This window comes from Eubalaena glacialis, chromosome 4 (assembly GCF_028564815.1).
Source record: "Eubalaena glacialis isolate mEubGla1 chromosome 4, mEubGla1.1.hap2.+ XY, whole genome shotgun sequence".
Lineage (NCBI taxonomy): Eukaryota > Metazoa > Chordata > Mammalia > Artiodactyla > Balaenidae > Eubalaena > Eubalaena glacialis.
In genome coordinates this window covers 120,138,903-120,165,650 of record NC_083719.1, presented here as the reverse complement: position 1 = coordinate 120,165,650, position 26,748 = coordinate 120,138,903, and the positions used below count along the sequence as shown (strand labels likewise).

Genomic DNA, 26,748 nt, shown 5'->3' with positions numbered 1-26,748 from the left:
TGGACCTCTAATAGCATCTGGTGAAACTCAAACCTACAGCAGTACCCCCATCTCTCTCCAGAGCACCTGACCTGTGCTTCCCACCACCTGGTAGGTGTCTCCACTTGTAGGTCCCATGGAAACAACTCAGCAAGGACACTTAACCCTGTATCCCCCATCACACACTGCAGTTCTTCTCCTGGGGTGCACAGTTCAGCCAGTGCCCCAAGCCCTAAGACAGAAACCCTGGGGACACCCCTGCTCCTCCCTCCTCTGTCCACTGTTGACTATGTTCTCCTCTTCAGCCACACCAGCAGGTCTCCCATGAAAAGTGCCATGGAATCTTGATTTCTCCTCTATAATTTACCGGCGTTTGTTTGAATATTCAAATAACGATTCCATTGAGTAAAACAGATTTTCAGTAAAGTGTAGTCCCTGCCACTTGCTCTGCATACTCCCTGGCACACTGCCACCTACCCTGACACCTGTACCTTAGTCTGAGAAGCACATCTTTGCCCTTCCCTCCTCTCCCCTCCCGGCATGATGGCCACATAATGTCCGTTCTCTCACACACTTCTGCTTCAGGACAGTGCGAAGCAGAGTGGAGCTCAAATCACTGGTAAAATATAGGACTATTTTAGATGATACAATGACAAATATTTTTCAATTTAATGATTATGATTCAATGACTATTTAAAGATATTCTAGAAAAAAATATATTGCTAACCACATCAAACCTATGATTTCAGAATGCTATAAAGTTCCCTTTTGAAATAAACATAATTTTTAATGAGTAGACTTTTTCAAAATAAATACATGTGGTAAAGGTGGGGCAGAAATAACCTAGGTGGTTTTAAAAGACTGATGGTCAGGAACACTGCTTCCTTGGACTTGATGTCTTCACTTGCCTCTCCCCAAGTTCTCTGCTCCTTCCCCCAGAGACCCTTTTAAACTGATAGGAATCATTGTACTGTGGACTGTCTGTTCTTCCCTGGCCTCCTGAAGAGCAGGGACTATGCCCGCCCTGTCCCAGAACTCCACTACCAGGAGCCTTCCACCCCAACGTGAGCAGTCCCAGGCACTGGAATAGAGACCACAGCCAACACGTGCCTTCTATCAGGGGAAATGCTAAGCTCTGCCGAAGAGGCAGCCAGAAGAGAGAAGTCAGACAAAAGCACCCAGCTCCCTCGCCACTCCCCAGAGAAGCTTCGCAGACAGACAAGGTGTGCCTACTGGCCCAAAGTCACGGTCTCCAGTCACCAAAGGTGGGAGACTGCCCTCCTTTACACCTGCCAAACTTCCGAAATAATGTGCACACTGCACAAAGATAAAAACTCAACAGCACCCTCACTAGAACCACAAACAAGCTCTCTGGCGCCTCACATGCAAGTGATCCCCAGTCCAGCTCTGTCTCATTTTAGGGAATGACTTGGTTGTGACTTCTGATCCCAGAATGAACAGTACACACAAACTGGGGAGTAGGAAATGGAGAAAATTCTAAGTGTTGTTTTATTACAGATGCCACCCTATAATAAACCAAATAGTGAGTTTCCTTTCTACTCTAAAATGTGATTTATAAAATTCAGTTCACTCAGAGCTTTTCAGAAACACTCCTATGAGATAGTCATTGAAATGAAAAATGTACATACCCTCTGGCCCAGCAGTTCCATTTCTAGAATGCATCCTACAGATCTACTCACTCATATGCCCATGACAGGTGCCAGGAGGTTCACAGCGGCATTGCTTATAATGGTAAAAGGTTGGAAATCATCTAAATGTCTATTATTTGGGGACTGATTAAATAAACTATGTTATGTCCATACAGTGCAATACAATGCAATGCTAAAAATGAATTTGCTCTATACGTACCAATGCTGAATAATATTCAAAATACATTAAAATCGTGCAAAATGCAAAAATATGCAAAACAGTGCATATGGTATGCTACTGGAGAAATATATAAATCTGTATTTGCTGGCACATGCATAAATTATATCTGAAAAATATTCAAGAATGGGTAAAATGTTGCCTGCAGTAGAAGAACTAAGGATTTGGAGACAGGAGAAATTTGAGGATGCTCACATTCCTTCTTGTCCCCTCTAAATTGTGTACTCTTTATAGGTATTACTTACTGACATAAACTTTTGAAAAAGAAACATAGGTATAAATTAAAATAAAAATGCTTTTTAAATTTTATTTCATTTGCTCAACTGATAATCATCTTCTACACCTGACCCACAAGTGTAATAGTGAGATATGCAGTCAGGAATCTGTTACGGTTTGGGTCCTATCTGCTTGACAGTCTCTGTGGCACAGAAACAGCCTCAAGTTCAACTCAATCTGCCTGGAAATCTATCTAAAGTCTCACGGGAGAAGCCAGTTCATATTTTCAAAGTGTTCAAATCAGCCTGGAATAAACTTAAAAGCACATTTGATAGCAAGATCAGATGAGCTTTGAAACCTACCTGTGGTTTTTTTACAAACCATGTAAAATGGGGTTTATTTTGGCTTTTCCTGTGTGGCAGCAGCAGGAGTCAAACCTTAGCTACTGGCTTGGCCCAGAGAAGCCAGCCAGTTAACAAGGTTTGATCCAGAATTCCCAAGCCCCTCAACCCTTTGTCCATCTGGCAAAGAAAACACACACACACACACACACACACACACACACACACACACACAGACCCCCCCCAGCCCCAGGAATCTCCTCTTTCTAAATATAGTAAGTACTGCCCAGTCTCCAAGCTCACCCTCTGTAGCATTCTGTGCCTTCCAACCGAGGTGAAATGAGCCAGATATAAACACACCGTGACAGCTTCTGGCCCACACTGCCAAGCTGTTTTCCTTACTATTTCCTCTCTTTCTCCACTCTGGGTTTCTACAAAAATGTGTAAACCCCAGTGACTATAATTTGTAAATATTCCTCTGGCCACTAAGGCTGTTTTCCTCACCCTACCAAATGTGATTTCCCTGAAATTTGAGGTCAGAATAGCCTATTATATATGGGCAAAGCCACATGCCATCTCCCATTTTATCTGTAAGAACTTGCAGCTCAGAAAGGATTTCGGACAGGTCCAAGGCTAATTAGGACACAGCCAATTAATTGTAATTCTCTCTCTCTCTCTCTCTCCCTCCCTCCCTCCCTCCCTCTCTCTCCCACCTCCCCCCCCCCCATTCCTTTAGAATCCATGTCAGTGCCTAACAGAAGGGCTTGTTCTGTTAAGGATGCTTCCAATTTAAGCAAAAGGTTAAGCTTCAGAAACATAATCTAACAACACACTCAAAACAGTACCAGAAAAATACCAACTGGCTACAGGGATGCAAGGACCTAAACAGTCGATGTCAAAGAGCTTTAAAAAATGGAGGCTGGCAACAACTCCACTTTGAGGAATCTATCCCATGGAACTCCTGGGACCCACACACAAAGGTGGGTGTGCAAATAATCACTGCAGCACCTTCTATGCTGAGGCAATCCAAATATCCCTCAACAGGAGACGGGGTAAATAAGCCATGGTATCTCCACATAGCAGAGCTCTCTGCAGGCATTAAAAAGAATACACTGTGTATGTGTACTGACATGGAAGATCTCTAAAACAGTGTACTGACATGGAAGATCTCTAAAAGAGAGTCTCAACCAGAAAAGCAAAACACAGAATAATTCATATTCTATAACTCCACCTAAGAAAAAAAAAATATGCATAGAAAAAGGACAAGAAAAAAAGCACACCAGTGGTTAACTCAGGCAAGCGGGTGCTTTACTCTGTATAGTTCCACACTCTGTGATTCTTTTATGAGAACGTATTCATGAACTGCGTACATGAATTTTTTTGTCTTTGCACTGTAAGATTAGGTCATCCATTAATACTGTTAATTTTACCCCCAAACCTAATCCTTCCCAAGTTATCTTTATTTCAGGAAATAGCGCCATCATTCACATAATTGCTCCAGCTAAAAACATTTGAATCATTCTTTTTTTTTTTTAAGATTTTTTGATGTGGACCATTTTTAAAGTCTTTATTGAATTTGTTACAATATTGCTTCTGTTTTATGTTTTGGTTTTTTGGCCCTGAGGCATGTGAGATCTTAGCTCCCCAACCAAGGATCGAACCCACACCCCCTGCATTGGAAGGCGAAGTTTTAACCACTAGACTGCCAGGGAAGTCCCTAATCATTCTTGACTTTTAGTCTCAAAGCCCAAATGCAATCAAATAGCAAATCTGTGGGCTCTACTTCCAAAAACACCCAGAATCTGACCACCGTCTCCAGTGCTGCCACCCTAGCCCAAGGTGCCATTGCCTCTTACTTCACCTATTATAACAGCCTTCTAACAGCTCTCCTTGCCTCCATTCTTGCCCCACTAAATTATTCTCCACACAGTGGCCCCCATAATCTCTTAAAAACACAAGCAGGATGATGTCACAATCTCTTCCTGGCTTCCCATCACACTTAGAATGAAACCCAAAGTCCCTTCTGGGACTCAAGACCTCTAGGACCTGGCTCCCGACCTCTCTCCCTGTTCATTTGCCATCACTCTGCTCCAGCTACACTGGCCTCCCTGCTAGTCCTCAGACACCCCATGATCTCTCCCGCCTCACGAATTCTGCACCTGTTACCACCACCTTAAAACCCCTTACTCGGGCTTCCCTGGTGGCGTAGTGGTTGAGAGTCTGCCTGCCAATGCAGGGGACACGGGTTCGAGCACTGGTCTGGGAAGATCCCACATGCCGCGGACCAATTAGGCCCGTGAGCCACAATTACTGAGCCTGCGCGTCTGGAGCCTGTGCTCCGCAACAAGAGAGGCCGCAATAGTGATAGGCCGCGATAGTGAGAGGCCCGCGCACCGCAATGAAGAGTGGCCCCCACTTGCCGCAACTAGAGGAAGCCCTCGCACAGAAACAAAGACCCAACACAGCCATAAATAAATAAATAAATAAATAAATAATTTTAAAAAAAAACAAAAAACCCTTACTCTAGGCTAGGGCTTGGAGGACACAGTAAGAGTGGAGCAAAGCTCCATATTTGAAATGAAAGCCTTCCTCTGGTGGCCTAAGATATATAATTTGGAACATACTGGGTTATAATTTTAAAAATTGAAACTAGGGTCAGTCAGAAATTTAATCTAGAAAATCCACTTTGTGAGCTTCATACCGGCATCCCTCCTTTGGCTAACTTTTAAAAATGCAATGGCCTAAACAGGGTAGCAAAGTCACCTTCATGAATTGCTTTCCCCAATAGCTTGGTGGTGATAACGGTTCCTCCCTGACCCATTCTCATGTTGTCAATTCCTGGGGTTTGTGATCATTAGCTTACACTGGCCAGCACTAGGAAGTTCAGCCTGAGGCTTCTGCCCAGAGGGATGATGGCTGGCCTAGCTGGAGCAGAGATCTGAACCACAGCCCTGTCAGAATCACCTTCCAAGCCCTGGAATGTGAAATGGATCAGTCAAGTGCATCTGAGGTTGAAGCAAATGGAAGCAGAAAGTCCCCAAATGAGGGCAAATGGAGAAAATCTACCAAGTGGAGTGGTGTTCACTTAATCATCAAAAGTTTTATGGGACAAAAAAATTTAAAAAGTTGTATGGGACAAAGTAAAAGGATAAAAAAAAAATCCAAGGTATAAAATAGTGCCCAACAAAAAGATCTGAATAGACATGTCAGCAAAGAAAATGCACCAATGGCCCTTAATCATATGAAAAGGTGCTCATCATCGTTAGTCATCATGGAAATGCAAATTAAAACCAAGAGATATCACTTCACGCTCACTACAATGGCTACAATCAAAAAGACAGACAGTAACAAGTACTGGTGATGATGTGGAAAAATTGAAACCTTCAGACGATCCTGGTGGGAATTTAAAAGGATGCCTCTGCTGCAGAAAACAGTTTGGCAGGTTTTTTTAAAAATTAAACATAAGTTTATCCATACATCCTAGCAATTCTACTCCTAGGTAGGAAATGAAATAAGAAATGAAAACACATGTCCGCACAAAGACATGTATTTCAAGGGTTGAAATTATTCTGCATTGTACTGTAATGGCCAACACACGTTATTATACGTTTGTCAAAACTCATAGAATATACAACACAAAGAGTGAACCCTAATGTAAACAATGGACTTCAGTTATAACACTATATCACTTTTGTAACAAATGTACCGCCTGAGAGGAAAGGGTGTGAGGGACTCTATGGGAACTCTCTATACATTCCACTCAATTGTTCTGTAAACCTAAAACGTCTCTAAAAAATAGTCTATTAATTATATTTTTTAAAAAAGGAGGGAGGGGAGAACTTAAGCCTCAATCAGTGGGCTGAGCGCAACAGATTAGATGCAATTTATTCAATCCAACTGAGAACAGAATAATTGGATTAAAGTGGAAGGACTTTTTTTAAAGCCAGTGTTATATAAAAACTACAAAATCTTGTTTGGATATAATTTGCCGTTGTTTATATTTGTATGAGAAATACTCCAAATGTCAGTACTGCAAATTACCACCGTTTACAAATAATTAGGAAATGCCTTTTTTTTTTCTTTTATTTGAAAGGTGCTAAAGCAAAGCAAAGGAGCTGAGAAAAAACTTTTTGTTACCTAACTCCATAAGCATTTGTTCCATTAGGATTTTGTGAGTAATATAATTACTCCTAAACAAAGCAGGTTGGCACTGAACAGCCTTTGGGAATTTATACCATTAATGAAGGACTCACCTTACTACTGTAAAAAGCCTACAGCAAGTCCTAAAGAAGTATAAAAGGGTGACATGCTCTAAGCACACAACTCTTGATGTTGATTTTTTTTTACTCTTGTTTTAATGAGCAAAGAGGATGAACTATCTATCTTAACAAATCAGACTCAAGAACAAGTTTTTGGCCTCCATGTTCAATGCTTTATTACCCAGTTAAAAGAGAATAACTTTCAGTTATAAAATAAGTCATGGTATGTGATGTACAGCATGGTGACTATAGGTAATAGTACTCTAATTGTATATTTGAAAGCTGCTAAGAGAGTAGATCTTAAAAGTTCTCATCACAAGAAAAAAATTCGTAATTATGTATGGTGACGGATGTTAACTAGACATACTGCGGCAATCATTTCATATTATATACAAATAGCGAATCATTATGTTGTACACCTAACACTAAAAAATACTGTATGTCAATTATATCTCAATTTTTTAATTTTTTAATTAAAAAAATAAATGAATGCTAGGAAAGTATGCATTTTCTAAAAAATATTAAAAAAGAGAGAGACTCATTGGTAATCAGTGCTACCCCCAAAGAGCAACTCTACTGCTTCAAAAAGCCAAGAGATAATCAGACGCCCTCATTTGTCTCACTAGCCTACAACGGCTCTTTAATCATATGATGAAGAGAGAAACACAAAACTTCAGAGCACAATACAGAATCTTAGCTATTCTTTGCTACTCAGGACTCAGATTCTGAAAAACAACGGGAACAATATTCTCACTTAATCTAGCACCTGCTGCATGTTTCTTCTTTCTAGTGTCTAGATCTCCAAACAATTTGCATCTTCACTGCCAGCGTGTCTACTGAAGCACTGAAGGGTCATGTTCAAGAGAAGGCCCTGCAGTCCGTGGTCAGCTTCAAAACTTGGTTGCACAACTTCCTAGCTGTGTGACCTTAGACAAGTTACCCAAACTGTAACGTGCACACAAATAAGAGTATTCATCCCACCGGACAGTGGTATAAAGACTCACGAGACAATGTGTGCACTTAGCATAGGGCCGGGCCCTTGGTGAGTGCTCAATAAATAAGAGCTGCTGGCAAGGTTTCAGGTTTTCTGTTTGCTTGTTTGTTTGTTGAGGAAACTGACAGTGCCCCCAACGTCTTACAGCGTGTATGTGGTAGAGCTTGGACTAAACACCAGGTCTGCCTGATAACAGAGGCCTGGCTCCTTGCATTGCACTATGCTCCCCAGATCTGGGTCTCCTCAGGCTGCATATTACGGGCTCCAAGTTAACTCCTCCGAGTCCACTTCTTAAATGAACTCAATACTGATGTGTTCCCTATCTACATAAAAGGGCTGGAGCCATACATAAATGCATTCTTGGAAGGCATCTTGTGGAAGGACTGCTATAAAGAGAATGTTATGTCAATGCCCACTAGGATTACTAATGTCCAGAATACAGACCACTCTGAAATGTGGCATTATCCGTGGAGATGAGTGGCTATCAACCCAGGACCAGAGAAGATTTCTGAAACATTTAAGACAGACATGCTTTTTCTGGAACACATCTGTCAGACTGGGCATTTAGATTATGGCAATTAATGACAGCTTGCACTATATAAGAATGTAGATATAATTTTTACTTTTTTTTTTTCTGTATTGTGAGTTTAGGGTCCCTATTGAGCCTCATGAATGCCCTCTAGCAGATATTATTAAAACTATTTAGATCTCATTCTTTTTTTTTCCTTAAGTAATGCACTACCTAAATGTTCTTTCTTCATGCCTTAGCAAAAAATCTTATAAGTGTGATCTCACTTAAGTACATCAGACTTTTTATCTGTCTCTCCACCTAGGGTTCAAGTTCCAAAATATAGAATTTTGCTTTGTATATATAGTTATGACTACAGATTTATACAACCCTATTTCTGTTAAAAGATAAATGTCCGTTGAATTTAAGATTTGATTATTGACAGACAAATAGCAGTTAAAATTTATTGTTGTGGTTTTTGCTGGCATTCTTATAAAACTACTTATTTCTGTTAAAATTCTCCGTGGTTGCCTTGGAGATGTGATGCAGGTCAGAATTACTAACCTCCGAGAATACAATGAAAAAGGCATGTCATCCCCAAAAAGTCTCATGAAAACTATGGTCTCATAGTTTTTTTGTAAAAAAAAAAAAAAGTGTCTCCCGGCAGGCTACCAACCCCAGAGTAAGGCTTTTTTCAGTATCACACACCCTGCCCCAACTTAACTGAAAAGCTCACTGACAGAAGGGGTTGGATCCTTGGTCTTGTTTTGGTAGTCTCCTCTGCATCCTTCAAAGTACCATGAACTAGAATGAATCCATCCCCTCCCCCTCATGAGACACCTGGGTTTTCCCTAGGACATGGTTCAGTCTTTGGGACTCCACCTCTACTTAAACCCCACTGAAGGAGAGCAGCTTATGGGTTCAAAGTTTCCCACCTGAAATTCCAATCAAGAAAACTGTGCCTCAAGATGCTCACCACCATCTAAGAGAAAACTATTAAAATTACACTTCTGATATCCAGAATAGGCAAATCCATAGAGACAGAAAATACATTAGTGGTCGACTAGGGCTGGAGGGCGGGAGGATGGGGAGGGAGGAGTTGGGAGCAAATGGTGGGGAATGACTGCTTATGGGAACGGGATTTCTTTTGGGGGCGACGAAAATGTTCTAAGACTGATTGTGGTGATAGCTGTACAGCTCTGCGAATGTACTAAAAACCGTTGAACTGGATGCTTTAAATGAGTGAACAGTATACTAACGCAAATTACATCTCAATAAAGATATTCTAAAATGTGCATTCCTGCCCCACTCCTCCCACCTAAGACTATCAAAATAAGAGAACTCACTCTATCTCAGAAAGAAGTCAAACTTAAAGGGGTATATCCCCAGCAGCAAGTCCATAAACCAACTCTGAAGGTGGAAAGAAACACAGTTCCTGAAAACCCACATCACCTCTCAAAACCAACAGCCTAATTCACTTTCAGTTCTGGGAAACCACATTTGGTTTGCCATCGAGTCCATGAGACAGCCAGACATGAAGTCCAGTGCATTCTGCAAGTTTTTCCTGCAAGGCAAAGGGAGGCAGCCAGCTCAGCCACTGGATGGGTGGGGGGGTAGAGGGGTTAATCCAGCAAGAAGATGGAAAATTTAAGCTACCAGAATGTTATTAGGAACAACAGAGATGTTGAGAGACTTTTTTTTTTTCTCTTTAACTTGTGGGGCTTTTTTTTGTCATAACCATGACTTTATACAAATTGGATTACCAGGCTTCTTCCCACCAGTGGTTAATACATACACAACTGTGTAAGTTACCAACAACTGGCATGAAGAAGGCATGGGCCTTACTCCTTGCATCCAAATCAAAAAATGTTCTTTTGGAAGGACAATTCTGCTCTTAGTGACTCTTGCTCTGAGTCTTGACAACCCTGAATGCTGGAAGATAATAACAGCTACCATTAATTGAGCAATGCTATGCACCAGGCTTCAAGCTAAGTGCTTTCTTTACATACACTGTTTCATTTGTGCTCACAGCAACCCTAGGAGGTCAGAGTGGCTACTCCCATTTTACACAGGAGGAGCTCAGGCTTAGTGACTCACTCAGAGTCAATCAGTAAGTGATGGTGTCAAGAATGGAACACAGAAAATCCTAAAACTCTTAATTCTACAAGTTTGAACTTCATCGCTGGCCTCTATCATCTTACAGAAAGAAAAAAGGACTAAAACACACAGAATCCTCTTGACTGAGACACAGATTAATCAAGGAAAGAGTGCCCACAGAAAAGGCCTGGACAAATCAGCACAGAAAAAAGTGACTCAGAGTCACCACATCAAACAAGAACTTTCTCCAAAAGCAGGATTTTTTGAAATGTAGGTCCCAAATTATTTTATTGCTTATCTTCCATGTGTCCAGCCCAGAGGTTTGAACTCCAGGGAAACACTTCAAGGAGTTCATTTGTTTATCAGATTATCAAGGGGAATCAAGAGACAACAGACCTACACAACAGTTTTGCTTCAGAGTTAAGTGCACAGGCTCTGGAATCAGACAGCTTAATTGCTGTGATGCCTTGGGCAGGTTACTAATCTCTCTGAGCTTCAGTTTCCTCATTCATAAAGTGGAAGTAGCAAGAAAAATGATCTAGCTGAACTTCAGCAATCCCAGTTTTATTGTCTCAGATTAACACACAAAGGAAACCTTAACCCAAAGATCTGTGAAAATTAATTACAAAATAAAACCATAAAATTTCTGAGCTGGAAAAGCCTATAAATCATCTAAACCAGTGTTACTTACACAATTATATATTTATTTTTACGTATGTATTTTTTAAAACACTGGCTTTACATTTACAGTAGTGATAAAGATGATCCAAAGAAAATGAATACACAAATACTAATATAGTAGTATACGATGCAAGAAGCACCTAATGACAACACAGTGCCCGAAGTCTGGTAAATAGTAATCACCTCCACCCTTTTTAAGAGGTCACATGACCTGTTCAAGCAGTAGTAAGAATAGAAGAGTATAGTTAGTAGTAGAGCTGGATATTAAGAGATTAGAACACCTAGTTCTCCCCCAAGTTCAGAGCTGGTCCATTCCACTAGACAATTTGAATAACTCTTTAATTTTATCATTGTACTGTTTCCTCCTACCCAAAGAATTCTTACATGCCCTCCCCACTCCTCCAAAAAATAGTAGCAGGCAAATAAACTGCCAGTCACACAAATGCATCCTCCTCAGACTCAAGGCTGAGATACAAAATGCAAGTCCAAATTCCAAAAGGCTTGGTCCAGGGGGTCCATTCTGGGCAAGAGGGATGGGGCAGAATTAAGAGCTCAGCATCAGCAGGAACTCCATCTCTGGCTCAGACCATGTGGAGGCTCAGAAACTGCCCTGCCGTTAGAGCAGTGCGGCTCTGGGCTAGTGATTTCTCCAAGTCTGTTTTCTCATTTGTAAAATGAGTAACAGTACATGAGATAATTTGTGGGTGAAGCAGTGCCTGGCATGGAGTCAGTCTTTACAACCACAGGGGCAGCAGAACTGTCACTACTACTTCAGTGCCTGGGGCAATATCTAACACACAGCAAGCACTCCAAATGTTTGCTGAATAAAGCAGAGGCCCAATTAAAGCCAGCCTGAGAGTCACTCAAAATTCATGGGCCCAGCCTATAAGTGGGCCCCTAACTTACTCCAAACCAGGGTCACATATTCCCTGAACCAACAATGGTCCTGGTCATTGACAAAAGAAGAGTCTGCTCATATGCTTCAGGTCACAGCCTCCAGCAGAGACCCTGCCTCTGAGGAGCCTTATCACATCAAAGTTCCATGTTTATTTCACCCCAAAACACTGGCACTTGCTGCCCTGGGGCTCCACTGTCTCCCTCTTCATTTTTAGAAGCAACAGGCTCACAAAATGACACCTCGGGCACTTGACTTTACGTCTCCTTTATAGAGGCTTGGGGACAATTCCCACAGCTAGGGCCCCACTCTGCCAATGCAAGCTTTCTTAGCTGAAAGATACCACCTATTAAGAAATCCATCACAAAGGAAAAGTCAAAGACAATTCCACTGTCTGCCTTTTTTCCTGATTCTCAAAACTAAAAGATGGACCAAACTATTTTTAAATGGGTAGACTGAAAAGGCACCCATAAAAAGATCTCAACAATCCAAGGCGCTCTTCCATAGAGCACTCCTCTTTGGCCAGGAGACATTCCCTGGCTCTGCAGAAGACAAGGCAAATCATACACAGAATGCAAAACTCATTTCTCCCCTGCCAAAGGGAAATTTGCAAAAATTGTTTTACAAAAGGTTTGAGGATCTATAAGGATGAGTTTAAACTTCTCCTTTCTGAGTGAGGACCGAGGACATTCCTTCTCAGACTTCTGAGTTTTCAAGGATATTGGGAGAGGTAAAAAGGGAAGCGAGGGAGCAGGAGAGGGAGAGGATATGTTCGTTCTATTTTTAAATCCTCGCCCACAGTTTAGAGTAAAGGAACACTCTGATTCTGTACTCCCACCCCTATCACCTTCTGCTAAACACAAGAATCAGAACCTGCACACGTACGTGGCCCTGATTCTAGATCTGGGGGGTACAGGCTGCCAATACTCCAGAGAATCGCGAGCTGACCGACCATTCCACCCAGCCCTTCTCTGGGCAGCGGCTGTGCCTTTCGGAGAACCCGGCGGCCCTGAGCAGGCTGGCACTGCGCCCAGGGAGCGAAGCAGGCACAACCCGCCTTTTTCCGAGGGGAGGCAGCGCCCCCTTGGCGGGGCCCGCTCCATTCCCAAGGCTGGGCACCCAGGGGTGAGCAACTCTTCCCCAAGGGAGCGGGAGCCGTGGACGCGAAGGGGTTTCCCAACAGGCTGCGGCGCACCAGGCACTCCAGTCCCACTCCCAGGACACCTGTGTGCCGCGCACACCCGCCCGCGGCGCCCCGGAGCGCCACTCGCGCTCGCTCTCCTCCCAGCTACCCCGGAACGCAAACGGCCGGGCGACGGATCTTTTCCCTCACCGTCTTCTTGCTAGTTCGCCCATTTTACGTATCCTTCCCGCCCCACTACAAGCATCTACACCCGTCCCTCAGCGCCCGGGGGCAGAAAACCAGCCGGACACGCGACCCCCAGGGCTGAGCGCCTCCCGACGGCCCCTCCCGCCCCGGAACTCCGTCCCCGCCAGGCTCGGGGGCACTCACTCTTGAGCGCGCTGACGAGTGACTTCCCGTCCTTGATGAGCTCCTTGATGAATTTGTTGGTCTTGTCCAGCTCCGCTTCGTGTGACTTGAGCGTCTCTCGGAAGTGCGGGCTGTCGAGGCAGCAGTCGCTGAATTCGAGCGCGGGCAGCCCCATGGTGTCTGCGGCGCCCAGCCGGGGGGCGCGCCTCCCCCGGGGCCCCGGCGGCCCGCAGCCCCGAGCACGCACGCGGCGGGACCCCGGCCGGCACCCGCGACGGCCGCCGGCTCCACAGGTGTGGCGCCGGCTAGCCCTGCGCGCGGTGTCCGCGGGCGCGCACGACTTCCGAACCGAGCCGGGACCCGAACGAAGGGCGGTTGCTCCAGCGGCGTGCAACCGAGCGGCCGGGGAGCAGGAAGCGCAGCGGTGGACCCGAAGCGGCGCCGGGAAGGGAACGAGCAGTCGAGCGAGTGCAGCCGCCTCCTCCCCGCCTCCTTCGCCTGTTCGCTCTCCAGCAGCCTCGAGCGCCCTCTCACAGCAGCCTGGGCCGCTCCGCCGGCGTTCAGGCCGCACTAACCTGCTAGCAATGACCTAATCCCAGTCGAGCCAATCAGAGCCCCGCCTCAGCCCGACCCCCGGGCCTCTCGGGTACGCCCGGCCCTTCCGCGGCCATGACCCAATCAGCGGGGTCCGGAGGTGGGGTCTGGGGCAGAGGGCGGGGCCCACGCCACTGCCTAGGTCCGCAGCACAAGCTCCGCCCGCACCCGCCCGCGCGGTGTTGCAGACCCGGAGCCGCGAGCGTGAGCGCTGCGGCATGCCCCGTACCTTGCCGGCTCGCATCCGAGATGATGCGTCTGAAGGTCTGGGGAGCGGAAGAGCCTAGATGTGCTGAACATGAAAAATCTGGGAATTTAGGGCTGCAGTCCCCCTCACACTTCAGGCAATCGAGCTTGCACTCAAAATGCAGCCCCCTGCCCCAGAGGGAACCCCGAGCGCACCAAGCGACCACATCGCCCCTAAGAACAAGCTCCTTCTTCCAGTCGAGCAGAAAATATTTGCATCTTAAAATTACCAGCTTTTCTTGCCTGCAGTCTTCCCGCCCCCTACAGTCCGGCCCCCTCACGGCCACTCCTGCTCAAAACCCGCCCACGGCTGCTCTCAGCCGAAGGATCTAACATCCTTACGAGAATTTCAGCCGCCTGTTGTTTCACTGCTGGGCACCTAACACAATTTTACATAATTACGTCCACTGCCTGTCGTCCTTTGCTGCACCGTGAGCTTCAAGAACACGAGCCACCGCTGTTTTCTTGTGCGCTGCGGCATCCCTAACACCTAGAACAGTGGCCGGCGTCTAATAACAGATATTGAGCGCTTACCGTGTGCTACGTGTGCTATGGCGATTGATAAATATTTGTGGAATAAATGAATGGATCCTTTCCCGTGTCCCTCTCCACCTCCTACCCCACCCCCACCCCCAGTGCGTTGCCCTGTAGCCCTTTGGTTCCACCACAGGAATCAATCCAGGCAGCTCACGCACTGCACTTGCCAGGCTGGATCCCACAGTGTCTAGTGCTGAACTGTGAACTCCTAGAGGATAGGGACTGTCTTGGAATAAACTATTTGTATGTCTAGGAACTAGCAGCCCTCCAGTTAGGTGGTTTTGCGTGTGTGTGTGTGTGTGTGTGTGTGTTTTGTTGCTATTGTTTTTCACATAGGTCTATGTTTAGGCACTAGGCTAGATGCTAGAGATGCAAAGATGAATAACACAGAATGAACCTGACTGCTACTGGTTAGTGGGAGAGACAAGCGACAAGCAATAGCAATGCTGCATGGTAAGTTAGGATAGAAGGCCTGGGTGCTCGGGAACGTGGAGAAGGGATTGCTAGCTCAGGGGGCCAGAGAAGGCATCGATGTCAAGGTACTGATTTATTAAATGCATAAATGAATGAATGTGATCTATTTGCCAGTTGTAGCTACAAATTCAGACTTGACAGCAGGCCCAAACAGCTATCAGATGGATAATTAAAACCCTGAAAATAGTTGTTCCTCACCTGCCAAGAATGAGAAAGATGTGGAATGGAAATCCCATGAAACTAAATCTGTTTAATGCAATATCTTGAGCACTTAAAAGTAGGTGTTCTGGCTCTTAAGTGATACATAACAAATCACACCAAAACTTAATGGATTAAAACAACTATGATCACTTTATTTTCTCTCATAATCTCTGTGGGTCAGGAATTTGGGAGAGAGCCTGGCTGGGTGATTCTGGCTTGGGGTCTCGCATGTTTGCAGTCATATGGTAACAGGAGCATCTCTCTCTCTTCGGTGGGCTCAGGACTTCACTGTGTGGTCTCTCAATGTGGTCTAGTTGAGTTTCCTCACTGCGTGGCGGCCTCAGCACCCCAGTGTGAACGTTCCAGCTCACAAGAGGAAAGCTGAATCACCTTTTATGACCTAGCCTTGGAAGTCAAACACTTCTTCCACCTTCACTGGGTACAAGCAAGTCACAAGCCAAGATTTAAGGAGAGAGTAATTAGACTGTACCTCCAGATGGGGAAGTAAAAAGAAAGGGAGATATTAATGCAGCCATCTCTGAAAAAACCAATCTGCCACTGCGGGCCTAGCACAAGGCAAAGTATTCAATAAATGTTAAATGAATGAAACAAAATGAGGTCCACAATTATTTATTTTTATTCTATTGAGGAATATTGGGCGAATGTGCATAAACATATACGTATTAGTAAGAATAATAAGAAATATTACCCATCATTTGTTAAGCTCTTAGTTTGTGCCAGACACTATGCTAAAATTATGTACATGCATTTAGTCCCTACAAGGTTAAGACTGGTACTAGGATAATCCCCATTTTTCAGATGAGAAATTGAGGCCCAGAGTTGTAACTTGAACCAGGTTACCTAGCTAAGAAGAGTGTGTGGCACATACACATACACAAACGTATACCTTAATATGCCTGTTTACAAGTGTGTAACTTCTTATGAATTTAATCCAGAATTTCCACAAAGACCTCCCACACTTTCTGCAATATTATCAGAAGAGAATCAGAATGTAGAAGTACTGAGTACAGAAACTGGCCCCTGGAAGGTGCAGCTGTCTCTCTCTCCCTAGAAAATAAGCTCCATGAGATAGAGATTCTGTGTTCACTATATACCCCCAGCACCTAGGACAGCAAAGGGCACTTCAAATATGCACAATGCCAAAGGGAGGGGCACCTGTTTAATAAGGAAGAAACAATGACTCATGTAACAACATAGGTTGTGGCCATGAAAGCAAATAGAACAGAACAGTTAAGGCCCAGAAATCACTGTCATATGAAATAGAGAAATTATTTAGGCAAAATGATTTGGCCTAATTTCTTTGGATGAATATCTGAATTCCTTCAAATTAACCAGTTAGTTCAAATACTTCTAGTTTTGATATCAATGCATTTTAAATCCATATTATTTCTGCCTTCAATTGTCCAATTAACTTTTCTTTTTTTTTTGTCTGCATTGGGTCTGCATTGCTGTGCACGGGCTTTCTCTAGTTGTGGCGAGCAGGGGCTACTCTTCATTGCGGTGCACGGGCTTCTCATTGCGGTCACTTCTCTTGTTGCGGAGCACAGGCTCTAGGCGCGCGGGCTTCAGTAGTTGTGGCTCACAGGCTCTAGAGCACAGGCTCAGTAGTTGTGGCGCACGGGCTTAGTTGCTCCGCGGCATGTGGGATCTTCCCGGACCAGGGCTCGAACCCGTGTCCCCTGCCCTGCATTGGCAAGTGGATTCTTAACCACTGCGCCACCAGAGAAGTCCCTCCAATTAACTTTATATCTACCATACAATTACCTCCCATTTGTAGAAAACAGGAAAGCACTCTCACATATGTTATCTCCAAGCCCACACAATCGGAGGTGGGCAAGGGTCACTGGCTCATGATTCCTGAACACAAGCTAGAGAACGGAGCTGGTCTATGATGAAAGTTCATCAGTCCTCACGTAACTGAGGACCAGGGATAGTGTAGCTTCAGGGCAGCTTCTGGCAGTTTAGATGATGACATCAGTATAAGGTCTCTCTCTCCATCACTCCAGCTGACCGTCCTCTGTGATGCCTTCATTTTCAGTGGCTCTTTCTGCTTCTCCAAACTTACATCAAGCACTATCAAGCACTATCAAGCAGTAAGAGAGTTTTCTTTCCAAGAAGTCTAGCAGAAATTACAAGACTGAAACCAGAGGTGAAACAGCCCCACTCGTAACACATAAAGCGTTGGGAGGAGTTGTTCCCGCAAAGGACAAGCAAAGTGCTGTTAAGAGAAGAGAGAATTAATTGCTGCTGAATAGGCAGAAGCAATAATATGCAGTACACCTGACCGGTCCCCCAACCCCCCTCAAAATGAGTGCTCCTTCTGCTACATTCTCCTGGTTTTGTAATTCTAGTTAGCATTTATTCATTCTTTTGTATAGTTGATACCATACGTCTCTCTACACATGACTTCACCTTTGTGTTCTTACTGGATAGGACATCAATTTTCCTATTTTAAAATACTGATTTGGGGGTAATGGAAAATCTATATCTCGATTGTGGTACATAGGCATCAACATTTGTCAAAATTCATGGCTGCATTTTATTGTATATAAACTGCACCTCAATAAAGTTGGTTTTAAAAAATGATGGTGGTGATGTTAACGATGATATTTATTAAGCTTTTGCTGTGCAGTAGGATTCATGCTAAGCACTTTATTGTATTTCCTCACTTAACCTTTAGTAGAATCCTGGGAAGTAGGTACTGATACCCTTCATATTGGGTGGGCCATAAAGTGCCTTTGGTTTTTTAAGTAAAAATAAAAGACACATTTTTTTCATTTTCACCAAGAGCTTTATTGAACAACGTATTCACTGTTTTGTTCCACTACCTTCTGCTATTTTTCAGGCAACTTCATAATTCCATCTTCCCAAAATTTTTTATCGTTTTGAGCAAAGAACTGTTCCAGGTGCCTTTTACAGTCTTCCAGGGAATTGAAATTTTTTCCATTAAGAGAATTTTGTAAAGATCAAAATAACTGGAAATCCGAAGGTGGAATGTCCAGTGAATACAACGGATGAATCAGAACTTCCCAGCCAATCTGTAACAGTTTTTGCCTGGTCATCAAAGAAACATGCAGTCTTGCGTTATCCTGTTGGAAGATGATGCGTTTTTCTGTTGACTAATTCTGGACGCTTTTCATCGAGTGCTGCTTTCAGTTGGTCTAATTGGGAGCAGTACTTGTTGGAATTAACGTTTGGTTTTCCAGAAAGAGCTCATAATAGAGGACTCCCTTCTAATCCCACCATATACACAACATCACCTTCTTTGGATGAAGACCGGCCTTTGGTGTGGTTGGTGGTGGTTCATTTCGCTTGCCCCACGATCTCTTCCATTCCACACTGTTGTACAGTATCCACTTTTCATCGCCCGTCACAATTTATTTTAAATACGGAACGTTTTCATTATGTTTCAGTAGAGAATCGCATGTGGAAGTATGGTCAAGAAGGTTTTTTTCACTTAACTTATGTAGAACCCAAACATCAAAGCGATTCACATAACCAAGCTGGTGCAGATGATTTTCAAAGCTTGATTTGGATATTTTGAGTATGTTGGCTATCTCCCGCATGGTACAACGTTGATTGTTCTCAATTATTGTTTCGATTTGATCACTATCAACTTCAACTGGTCAACCCAACCATGGAGCATCATCCAGCAAGAAATCTCCAGCACGAGACTTTGCAAACCACTTTTGACACGTTCGATCAGTCACAGCGCCTTCTCCGTACACTGCACAAATCTTTTTGTGCGTTTCATTTGCATTTTTACCTTTCTTGAAATAATAAAGCATAATATGCCAAAATGCTGGTTTTTTCTTCCATCTTCAATATTAAAATGGCTACACAAAAATTCACCAACTTTGTTAAGTCTATTTTTAAATGCACGCTGATATGACAGCTGTCACATACAATCTAACAAAATTGTTTCAAATGAAGTTAAAGACAACTAACTGCTACCAGAGCCATCTTATGGAAAAAACCGAAAGAAATTTTTGGCCCACCCAATAGATAAGGCAGCTACGGCTTCGAGATGTAAGGTGCCTAAGGTCACATAGTTAGTGGTGGAACTAGGCTTATTACTCAAATCTATCTGCCTTCAATAACTATCTCCATACAAGGTATCTATCAGAAAGACATTTTACACATGTTAAAAAATTGATAATAATAGCCAAATACCTAAAAATGGAATAAAATCACACATGAATGAGAGAGGAGGAGAACTGTATGTGTTTTTCCAGGACCTTTTGCTAGTATGCCCCCAATACATCAATCATTATACTAGCCTCTAATTTGTTTTGGCTTTAAATCCCAGGCCCTACAATTCGTGTAGTAGCAAGCGACTGAAGCAGACATGAAATTCTCATTATCCTCCAAAGAAAAAAAGAGTAATCTATCCTTATAAAACCACTGGCTTGCAGTTCTTTAAGGGAGGTAACAGCACTTAATTAACATTCTTTGGCTCAAGAAATCAATGAAACTCATATTACTTCTACTACACAAATCTGTTTTATATGTTAGCAATATTTTTATTTCCATTTTTTAATAATTTATTTATTCTACGTCTGCTGCTTTTCTACCCAATGTCCATTCTCCCATCTTCTTTACTCATTTACTGAGGAAGTACTTATATAACATTTACTATGTTCCACATACTCTTCTAAACACTTTATAAAACTTAATCTCATAACAACACTCTTATTAGCTTATCTCCATTTTATAGGGGAGGAAAATGAAAATGAATCACCTATAGTCACATAACCACTGAGCAACAGAGCTGAGATTCTAACTGGTAGTGTAGCTCCAGACTTAGGCTATGTTACTAGCAGAACCTCAAGTGCCCAGCTAAAGATTTCAATTCCTCCGGCTTTCACACAGCTGCTCGTGGCCATGAGCCACTTTACTGGCCATTGAGATATGATTGGAAATCTACTGGGTAGGGTTTTGGAAAAGGGTTTTTTTTTTTCATAAGAAGACAATTAACACACACCTTCTGCCCACCTTCCTTCCCTCTTCTTTTTGCCTAGAATGTGGGTACAATGCATGGAGGAACAGCAGCCATCTGGCAATCATGAGAAGGAATGCCACATGCTAAGGACTGATGGAGGAAGAGAGTGGGAGCCAGATGCCTTGGTGACATCCGTGAGCCACAACGCTTATCCCCAAAGTGCATACCTCTCAACTACTCATCACATGAAGCGGAAAAAACATAACCTCTTTAAGCTCCATTAATGGGGTTTGCTGCTACTCAAAGCCAAACACAACCCTAACTGATAAAATGCACTAATCACAAAACCTACTGTTTTACCTCCTCCTGAAATTTGGTCATCTGCATTAATATGTGGTTCTTAGGTAGTTTCCAAAATGGAAAATTATTACTTTTAAGGATGTTTTCTTCTTTTTTTCTTTTCCATTATGCTTTATTACAGAATATTGAATATAGTTCCCTTTGTTATACATTAGGACCTTATTGTTTATCTATTTTATATAAGTAGTTTGTATCTGCTAATCCCAAACTCCCCATTTATTGCCCCCCACCCCCTTTCCCCTTTGGTAACTGTAAGTTTGTTTTCTATGTCTGTGAGTCTCTTTCTGTTTCATAAATAAGTTCATTTGTGTCATACTTTAGATTCCACATATAAGTGATATCATATAGTATTTGTCTTTCTCTTTCTGACTTACTTCACTTAGTATGATAAACTCTAGGTCCCTCCATGTTGCTGCAAATGGCATTATTTCATTCTTTTTTATGGCTGAGTAGTATTTCATTATGTATATATGCAACATCTTCTTTATCCATTCACCTGTCAATACACATTTAGGTTGCTTCCATGTCTTGGCTATTGTTACTAGTGCTGCTATGAACACTGGGGTCCATGTATCTTTTCGAATTGGAGTTTCCCCTGGATATACGCCCTGGAGTAGGATTGCTGGATCATCTGGTAACTCTATTTTTAGTTTTTTAAGGAACCTCCATACTGTTTTTCATAGTGGCTGCACCAATTTATAAATATTTTCACCAACAGTGTAGGAGGGTTCTCTTTTCTCCATACCCTATCCAGCATTTTTTACTTGTAGACTTTTTAATGATGGCCATTCTGACCACTGTGAGGTGGTACCTCATTGTAGTTTTGTTTGCATTTCTCTAATAATTAGCAATGTTGAGCATCTTTTCATGTGCCTGTTGGCCATCTGTATGTCTTCTTTGGAGAAATGTCTATTTAGGTCTCCTGCCCATTTTTTGATTGAGTTGTTGTTGTTGTTGTTGTCGTTGTTGAGTTGTGTGAGCTGTTTGTATATTTTGGGAATTAAGCCCTTGTCGGTTGCATTGTTTGCGAATATTTTCTCCCAGTCCATAGGTTGTCTTTTCATTTTGTTTATGGTTTCCTTTGCTGTGCAAAAGCTTGTAAGTTTGATTAGATTTCACTTGTTTATTTTTGCTTTTATTTCTATTGCCTCGAGAGACTGACTTAAGAAAACATTGGTACAATTTACGTGAGGGAATGTTTTCCGTATGTTCTCTTCTAGGAGTTTTATGGTGTCATATATTTAAGTATTTAAGCCATTTTGAGTTTATTTTTGTGTATGGTATGAGGATGTGTTCTAACTTCACTGATTTACATGCAGCTGTCCAGCTTTCCCAACACCACTTGCTGAAGAGACTGTGTTTTTCCCATTGTATATCCTTGCCTCCTTTGTGGAAGATTAATTGACCGTAGGTGTGTGGGTTTATTTCTGGGCTCTCTATTCTGTTCCATTGATCCATATGTCTGTTTTTGTGCCAATACCAAACTGTTTTGATTACTGTAGCTTTGTAGTATTGTCCGAAGTCTGGGAGTGTGATGCTCCAGCTTTATTCTTTTTCCTCAGGATTGCTTTGGCCATTCTGGGTCTTTTATGGTTCCATATAAATTTTAAGATTCTTTATTCTAGTTCTGTGAAAAAATGTCATGGGTAATTTGATAGGGATCACATTAAATCTGTAAATTGCTTTGGGTAATATGATCATGACCATTTTAACAATGTTAGTTCTTCTAATCCAAGAGCATGGGATATCTTTCCATTTCTTTGAATCATCTTCAGTATCCTTTATCAGTGTTTTATAGTTCTCAGACTATAAGTCTTTCACCTCCTTGGTCAAGTTTATAAGAAAGTTTTCTTAAACATTTAGAGTAAAGACAATATCTGATTTACAGGGCAGGAATGTGTATTAAATGAGGAAAGATATTTAAGAAAAACAATAAACCATTAATAAACATAAACTTATGCAAAAGCTGAGATGAAACCAGAAAATTGTCAGAAGACAATTTCAGTACAGCCTCAGGGTCACTTGGATCAATAAAAGTAACTGGCCTATTTCTTACCATTGTTGCTGCTGAAATGACCAAATTAATCAGCTTACTTACGCAAAATAACCTAAACTAAAGTAGGCCCGTACACCTTGCTCTCTTTCTTGCCTCTGGATCTTCTCATACATGTGCATACTTTAAATGCACATTAGCATATTAGAGGTCCTGAGAAGTCCTGCAGTAAATAATCCTGTGAGATTTTGCTTAACCCAGTATTTCTCATATTTCTTGGAACACAGAATCCTGTTTTTCCTCCAGTGTTACATTCCACACAGTGCTCTAGGAAACACATTCAGGAAATGAACAATATCACAGACAACAGGAATAGGGACATAAGGAGAAAGGGTTAATTGTTAATCTTTTGGTTGCCATTTCAGTGGTTACAAAATAGAAATTTTTCATGGGGAATTAAACTTTCTAAAGCAACTAGAAAACTACCATATCCAACTTTAAATACTTATTAATGGATGAACTTTTCTTCCATGGGAATTCATATTCTGTTAGATGGCTCTGGTTTTGAGGTGATGCTGTGGTTTTTAGTAGGTGCCTGGGTCTATTGAAGGTGGCACTGTTGGGGGCAGAGGAGGGCAATATTTCAAAAGAGAAATTATTCCATCACTTTCTTCTAGGGAGAAGCCAGTATGAAAAATCAATACTAAAATGGGTTACCTTCATCTGAACACTAGGCAAAGAGGATATAATATCTGCTGTATCTACAACAGTGGGTGATGGCAGATTTTTTTTTTTTTTTTAAATTTATTTTATTATTTATTTATTTGGCTGTGTCAGGTCTTAGTTGCAGCACACGGGATCTTCATTGCGGCATGTGGGATCTTTCGTTGCATTGCACGGGCTCTTCATTGCAGCGTGCAGGCTTCTCTAGTTGCTTTGCACAGGCTCTCTAGTTGTGGTGCGCAGGTTCCAGAGCGCGCGGGCTCAGTAGTTGCAATCTGTGGGCTTAGTTGCCCTGCGGTATGTGGGATCTTAGTTCCCCAACCAGGGATTGAACCCGCATCCCCTGCACTGGAAGGCGGATCCTTAACCACTGGACCACCAGGGAAGTTCCAGATTTCTTTTATTTTCTTCCCTACTTCCCTTTGTATTTCTTTTCCAGAATTCCCCATCGTTATATTTTTATTACCCAAAACTCATCTATAAAAAAATTTTATTACAAAACTCATGGCTGTAATACTCTCAAACTAAAATAATAACATTTTCCAATTTAAAAACTAGACATATTTTAAAGGTTGCGTTGTCTAAAAAGTAACAGTGTGAACTACCCCTATGCTTCCCAAAGCTGGTCTGATGACCTGGGCCTGCCCAGAAAGAAGTTTTCTCTGATCTGTCATGAAATGAAAAAAAAAAAAAAAAAAAAAACCAGTGACTGTGTAATGAGTTTTTTATGAAGCTACATGTATTCCACTTAAATGAGTGCTTTTTGAGATATGTCCTTCCTACATATTTGGTATTGGTATACTCATTTTTTGGTATTAACATACTCCTTTTTTTTTTTTTAAGATGATGAGTGAAGATAGTAGCTGTAGTCTTTTTAAATATCCTTTGGCAAATTAAAACTTGGAAGTCCTCTGTCCCTCCAACTTTGTTTATTGTTTGTTTTATCTTTTATTTGATGGTTAAGAAAAAGTGACTTGGTCCAAGGGAACCTGTGTGTCTTGTTGGCTGCTGTGTTCCTTGTGACCTGCAGAGAGGCTAGCAATAGTAGACTATCAACACAGTTTGACAGATGTTAAAAGTCTGAGGCACATTAAAATCTTCAAGAGTTTATTTGAGCAAACATCAATTAGAATTGGGCAGCATGAAACTGGGAGTGGTTAAGAGCACTCCACCCACAGGAGCGAGGAGCGATGACTCGGAAGTAAAGCAAAGAAACTATTTGATTGGCTATAGCTTAAGTGGTTGCCTTATTTGGGAAAGCCTCGTTGGCTGTTTGTGATTGGTTGTTCTTAAGTTTCATTTTCTCAGATTCCAGTGCACTGACTGGCTTGGTTTAGGTTTTGGTTACACAGGCCACCAAGGCATGAGAGCCACCTCAGTTTGATGGCCTCCTTGGCCTCCTTGTTTAATTTCTTTAACACAGACTAACCAGAGGTTGGCAGACTTTTCGATAAAGGGCCCCACAGGGTCTGCTGCACCTACCTGACTCTGCCGTTGTGACAGGAAACCAGCCATAGACTACATCAATGAAGGAGTTTGGGGGTGGTGTCCCAAAGATCTTTACTTATGGACAGTGAAATTCGAATTTCACATAATTTCCATGTGTCACAAAATATTCTTCTTTTTATTATTCTTCCCATTTAAAGATGTAATACCTATTCTTAGTTTGTAGACCATACAGAAACAAGCAGCGAGCTAGATTTGGCCCACAGACCATAGGATACTGACCCCTGGGCTAACCAAATGAAAGAATGAGTGACCAAACACAGAGTAAGGCTAGAAATTCCAGAGGTGTAGGTCCCAATCCTTCCTTGGCACTGAGTAACCATGACCAAATTAAAGCACTGGAATAACCTGTTTTCCCAGCTCTAAGTTAGCGAAAGCAATTCAAATCTATTTCTTAGAGCTATTGTTACTGATAAGTATTATAAATGACAGTGGGGAAACATTCTGCAACTAAGAAGGATCAAATAATATATCTGTGAATATAAAAGAGAAAATACTGACAGTAGATAGATCTACTAAATTGATTTAAAAGATTTAATTTCCTACTGTTTTCAATTTTAAAAAATGATAAAAGCAGGAGTCCCACTGAACGCCAATGAATTATCTTTGAACTGAACTATTTATGGAATCACAGAACCATGGAGCTTCAGAATAAAAAGAGGGACTTCCCTGGTGGTAGAGTGGGTAAGACTTCGTGCTCCCAATGCAGGGGCCCTGGGTTCGATCCCTGTTTCAGGAACTAGACCCCACACACATGCTGCAACTAAGAGTTCGCATGCTGCAACTAGGAAGCCCGCATGCTGCAACTAAGAGTCTGCATGCCACAACTAAGAAGTCTGCATGCCGCAACTAAGAGTCCACGTGAAGTCCACATGCTGCAATTTAAAAAAGAAGGAATAAAAAAAAAAAAGATCCTGCATGCCACAACGAAGATCCCGCATGCCGCAACTAAGACCTGGCACACAAAAATAAATAAATAAATAAATAAATAATTTAAAAAAGAAGAAGAACAAAAAGAGATTATGGGAAACATCCAGTGCAATCTCATTGTTTTAAAGGCAAGGAAACTGAATACTAGGGAAGATACTTCCCCAAGGTCACTTATTTAGAGAATGAAAATAGTCTAGTAAGAAAAGATACCTTCTGAAGCCTGAATCAGAAATAAGGTCTTATAATGAAAGGAACATAGAGTTTCCATTCCTAGGTTTAAACACTGGCTTTGACACATGGTTTTGAATCTCAGTTACTTAACTGAGTCTCAATGTCTTCATCTTCAAAACAGGAATGATAATTAGTATCTCATAGAATTATAGTTAAGAACAAGTAAAATAATATACACAGTACATTGTCAGGCACACAATAAATGCTCAATAAATTATAACTTGAATTTCTATTATATGAACGTTTAAAATCTCACAATTTACCACACCTGCTAAAAAAAAAAATATTAAATTTGTGGTTTTTAAGCTGAGCTAAGAAATAAGACCTAAACATTTGATGCTCTACCAAAAATATTTTTATCTTTATTAGTTGAAATACTTCCTTGAATTTCTGTTTATAGCATTCCTGGAAGACAACGTAAGGCTGTTTTCAAACTTGAAATCACCAACATACTTTCACTTTAGGAAGGGATTTGCTTGACACCACTTAAAACAAGTTTGTCAGTGAAATACCCCAAAGATTATTCAACTACAGAGAAATCCTACCACCTCTAAACTTGTATTTTTGTTTCTTACCTGACAAAATTTTGTGAAGATAAGGAATGTAGTACTTAAAACCTAGTTAAGAATGTCCTCAAATCA

General features: G+C 42.1%; 1 protein-coding gene across 5 annotated transcripts in view; it reads right to left on the bottom strand.

Annotated features, from left to right (window-relative positions):
• The window catches only part of ARHGAP26 (Rho GTPase activating protein 26), a 496,856-nt gene extending 482,967 nt beyond the window's left edge, over positions 1-13,889 (bottom strand). For all 5 annotated transcript variants that reach the window (XM_061189774.1, XM_061189777.1, XM_061189778.1 and 2 more), the window contains exon 1: positions 13,371-13,889. In XM_061189774.1, coding sequence (XP_061045757.1) covers positions 13,371-13,524 — 154 coding nt within the window. In that variant the 5' untranslated portion in view covers positions 13,525-13,889. The remainder of the gene's footprint in view (positions 1-13,370) is intronic.
• Positions 13,890-26,748: the final 12,859 nt, after the last annotated feature.